The sequence below is a fragment of the Limulus polyphemus genome, unplaced genomic scaffold (genome assembly GCF_000517525.1).
Source record: "Limulus polyphemus unplaced genomic scaffold, Limulus_polyphemus-2.1.2 Scaffold441, whole genome shotgun sequence".
In the NCBI taxonomy this organism is placed as follows: Eukaryota; Metazoa; Arthropoda; class Merostomata; order Xiphosura; family Limulidae; genus Limulus; species Limulus polyphemus.
In genome coordinates, this window is record NW_013666051.1 from 460,718 (window position 1) to 465,965 (window position 5,248).

General features: G+C 32.7%; 1 protein-coding gene across 1 annotated transcript in view; it reads left to right on the top strand.

Annotated features, from left to right (window-relative positions):
* The window catches only part of LOC106458308 (E3 ubiquitin-protein ligase UBR5-like), a 111,276-nt gene that overhangs the window by 15,426 nt on the left and 90,602 nt on the right, over nucleotides 1-5,248 (top strand). Inside the window, exon 3 of the mRNA XM_022384477.1 lies at nucleotides 1,302-1,428. Coding sequence (XP_022240185.1) covers nucleotides 1,302-1,428 — 127 coding nt within the window. The remainder of the gene's footprint in view (nucleotides 1-1,301; nucleotides 1,429-5,248) is intronic.

Genomic DNA, 5,248 nt, shown 5'->3' on the forward strand with positions numbered 1-5,248 from the left:
CCATTGTTGCATTCAACATACCACATGACACACAAAAATTGATGTTTAACTGTGTTTTTTCAATAGTTAGTTTTAAATTAAGAATTTGAGTAAAGTATAATACTAAAATTTGAATTATAATCAACAGTTTGATACCAAACTTATTGATACAAATTCATGAAATAGTAGTTCAATAAAATTTTGAATGTGAGTCAAGAAACGTGATGACATGGCCTTTCACCCATGACCCGTCTGGAAAGGGTTAAAAAACACTAATGCCATTGTACCAAGCAGTAAATTTTGTATTATTTAAAGTATATTTTTGAATCAAAAGCATGAAATGGGTGCTAAAATCTTGTACAGTGTTTCACATTTAAAACTACCATTCATCATGTGCAGCCAGTTATGAGAAGGTTACTCTTAATGAAACAGAAAAGCAAGCAAAGAGAATTAAAAAATAAAACAGATTATTGAAAATGGAACTGGGTTGATAAGTAAATTTCATCTTATAAATTAGTATTCCAGCATCAAGAAATATGAGGTGTCTAGGTTAAAAATTACAATCATTTGAAGACTTTTGTTAGTGATGATTGAAATACATGAACTTTGAATGAAAGTTCTTGATGTTTAGCAATATTAATTACATGTAAAAACTACCAGATTCATCAGTATTCTATTAAATAATATATTAGAAATATAAATACTGTATTAAATACTATAAATTACATGTTCTTTTTAGTTATTTTTTCTCCTATTTTTGCAAGAAGTTACTGATATAGAAGTCTTTCCAGTAATACTTTTGTTAATCTCTTAGGCTCTTGTATTTATCTTTCATCAGTTAGTATAAAAAGTATATTGAATTTTTTCCAGGAGTAAAAAGTATTATGGATAGCACTAGAATGATTTGTGGTTCAACAGGTATAAGTTACAAAGCTGGTCTATAGCATTATAATCCTCTTTAGAACATTATAGAATTAGGGTACTTTATATATACATATTCAAAATATCAAGAAGAGTGGGTTGATCTGTATATAGGCAACTGATTAGAGATGTAGAAAGGCTGGTAATTGTGAGTTAAAACAGAATGACAGAGGTTATTGTTACAAGTTGTAGAAGGTAGAATGCAAGCAAACTATTTTTGGAATAGATTGTTAAAAGAAATGTAGTATAGTGTTAACTTGTAACTTTATTTGATAAGATTATGAAGTGAAAAACTTTTTTTTTCTACTTACAAGCTCAATACATTTTTATGATGCGTTTCTCTGAAATAATATTTGAGTTTATAAAAAGATTTTTATGGCATTTTAACACCTTATTTTCAGACTTAAAGAAGTTGCAGATAAAATTAATAAAGTGGGTATAACTAGGACGGCCGTCCCAGATCAACTGAATACAGCTGTTGTGAAACAGTGTGCTGTGGGACCTAACCATGTGGCATTTTTACTTGAGGTAAAGTTGAGGTGGAAGAGAGAATATTTGATATAATTGTTTTAAGTGTTATCAGTTGAAATTGTAAAGTATGGGAAAAAGAAAGAAGCCTGTTTATTCATAATTTGATTTTTCTTCATAATCCAGTCTCATGCTAATTTATGATTTGCTAGGTGAAACTGTAATAGTTATTGAACTTGTACTACTTCTACTTATTATAGAAAGTGTGATTGTACTTTATAATAAACTGAAATTAGCAGGTAATGATTATAAACTATAAGGTAGTACCAAAGATCTACCCATCTAATAACATACACATTGGTTTGCATTCTCTGCGTGTCCCATATCACCAGAGAAACTACTGCAAAATATAACTTTTGTCTTTGAAAAAACTTCTGGGTAAGGTAGACTATAAATAGATCTATATTGCAAAGGTTATGCTTGTTTTCCTTGTTAAACAGGTCACCATTACTAATGACTTAGAAATCAAAAACTTAATATGGACACTTTATTCAGTAATATATAACAACTTTGAATACTTTATAATAAATCACTTTTAGTTTATTTTTATGCTGAAGCAGATAAAGTAGTAAGTATTTTAGCCTTTTTTCATACACACAGTGTTCATGCTAGCATGTAAATTTTTAGTCATGGGGATCCAATCACTTGATAAAAATGTGGTCTGCCTGCAATCTTACACAAAACATAACAAAAATCAGAATTTTTAATTTTTTTATTTATTACTCCCTAACTGTAGAAACATTTGAACATTTTCTATATTGTATTAGTTTGTCCATGAAAGTTTTCATTTCTTTTTCCACCATGGGATCCTTGTTGTATAGAATTTTAAAGTTAGATGATGCTACATTCAAGTCAAATTGCCATGTGACAAATTCCATAAAATGGAAGAGAACATTTCTACAGGATATTGTGTAGTTGTTGTGATGTCAAATTGAAGCATAATGCAGTCAAGTAATCTAAGTTTTATTGAAAACTATACACTGATAGATAGGATTAAATGAGCAAAATGAATGTAATTTTAATATGCATTCCTGCATTTTTCTCCAACCTTCATATTAGAATTTGTGTATTTATCCATTAAAAGTGCATTATCATGGACACTGATATCTAATTAACATTTTTTAGATATCTTCTTGTATTCTTTTTCCAGCAGGTGTCTCAACTTGTTAACCTCACTATGGGAAGGTCAGAGTGGGCATTCAGGATATTCGAAATTTAATTAAACTATTTTATTATCCTTGTACACAAATAAACTTGCCATCAAAACATAGTTACTAAGTGAAATTTTAATATTATTTAAGTTTTAAGTTCTTAATTTTATAAGAAAATATCTTAAAAAAGTCCATACAGAGTTAGAATAGAGAAAATAACAGATAAAATTTAAAATTTTATTGAAAACTACATTTGATATTTATTTAGGAGGTTTTAGAGGTCATAGAAATGAAACTTAGAAATTTTCAGATGAAGAAAAGTATCAATCAACACACCAATTTCATATATTCATGGACAGATCTTTAGTAAAAATAGTTAATTTAAAAATAAAATTTTTTGTTTACAAAGACCTGTAATATTTACTGAAAGCTTGCCAAATTTTGGATAGAAATGCAAAATATATTAAGCCTATTAAAAAGATCTATCTCAGTTGTAAGTAGGTTACATAACTCTCATGGAATTTCTTTCCAAAAATGAAAGTAGTGGTTGAAATTGTTTGGAATTTGACAAGAGACTTTCATTATTTAATGTTGTTTGCACTTGGACTCTGAATATTTCACCTGCAAGGTGAGTTTTTTGTTAGTATAATAATACTTTTTATATCTTATATTTTTAACATTTCACTTGCATAATCTCTAGAACTTCCTAAATGAATATCAAAAGTTTTTAAGGTAAATGTTTGTATTCCCGAAACATACTTACCTTCTCTAACACTTTAGCTTTATCCTGATCAAAGTATTGCTTCTCTGACAATCTAAGCATTGGTACCTCATATACTCCCTTTTTATATCTCACTATATAGCCCGTAGCAATTTAAATCTCATGATTCTCTCCAATGTGCCCTTATAGCAGATCCTTATATAATCTCCTCGTTATTACTTCCTGTTTACTTTTCTTAATGGCAGAATGTTATGACGACAGTTTTAAGTGCTCGCTGTGGGTTTCTGTTACATGTTGTATAACTTTAGTTATATCTACGCTTTGGATGATTTTTTAATCCATCCGTTTTGGTTTTAAGTTCATTGATTATTTAAAAAAAAAAAATCTGAGACATTTCAGTTATGAATTCTCAGATTCACATCTCTGACACAGAGTCTCCTAGTGCTCCTAATCTGCCACCTCTGGAATCTAGTATTGCCCAGCCATCAGTGGGAGGCCCCTTTTTTGCAGAGAACATCCAATTCCTCATATGCTGAGAGGTGGAGTCTTACATGAGGTCTGAGGTTTCTTCACCTGTTGACTCAGAAGCTGAGCTTGCAGGGGATGAGGGGGGTGGACTGGTGAGAATTTGGACTCTATTTTTTCCAGCCACTTCTTTTGCTTAGACAGTTAATCATGAGCCTCGGACAGACATCCAGCCTCCTGCACCATTTTTACACTTGGTACATCGAGTATTGAGTATTTCTCCTGTGGCTTATTACTCTTCTCCATTTTTGTTGGGGGAAAGTTATTCAGCTGATTATCTCGTTTTTCCACCTTTGCCAGACATTGCTGTGCATGCTCTGAGATTTACTGATCAACTGAGAGGGTGCTGCCATGCCTTGTCCTTCCCATTTATTGGATCAGCATTCCTTAGCTTTCTATTACTTGGAGGACCAATATTTAAATTCTCAGAGGTTAGATCGTTTTCTCCCTCTTTGGGGTTGTAGGCCTGATGCCACTATTTGTCTGAACTTTACACATTTTCCTGGCTTTGTCTGTCCCTTACAACAATTTAGTGTTTTTTATCTTTTTTGCAAATTTGTCTGAGGCCTATCACAGGTCACCTGCTCAATTTTCAGAGGATCTTAGTCATTTATTAACTTCTGCTTTGTAATGGTTATCAGCTTCTGCTCTTTCCTTGATCTCTTTGTTGGTTTGTTGCTGAGATCTTTTAGAGAGAGATGCCTTACTTGAGAGCTGTCAACTTCCTTCTTTGGCCACTTGGAGATCTCAGAGAAGCTCCTTTTCTTAGACATTTGATTTTTGCAGGTATTCCAGATTCCATGGAAGCTCAGATGGATGTGGCCCATCTTCATTCTTCTCTTTTGACAATGGCCTCTCGCTTTTCCTGATCTTTTACCAGACGTACCACACAGTTTCTTGCATCTCCTGTATGGGTTTTCAGACCGCTGGCTTCAATTCCACATTCTATCCGAACACAAAGGAGATTCCACCCTTATCATTGGGTATCCTCCACTCATGTGGAGCACTGACAACGGCATTGGTGACTACCCTATGAGTTCTGGTCCTGTGGGGGCTCGCCTCAGATAGTTTGTGTCTGTATGGGAGACCTTTTTCTCCATTCAGTGGGTCATTCAAATTCTTACAAGTGGATTGGTTCTTCCTTTCATGGCTCCTCCATTGTCTATCATACCAGTTGTCTTTCCCCTCCCCAAGGATCTTCTGCACAAAGAGGCCATACATAATGATGAAAGTCTTCCAGATATATCCGGAAATCCGGATATTTCTAAAAAATCCTGAAAACCTCCGGTTTTCTTCCGGAGAAACACATTTTTTAAAATCATTTATCGGATTTTGGTGTTCCATGCCATAGATAAACGTTTATGCAATCGAGCGGTTTGTTTACATTCGGTGAATGAGTTTGATTTTACAATGAATATATGTC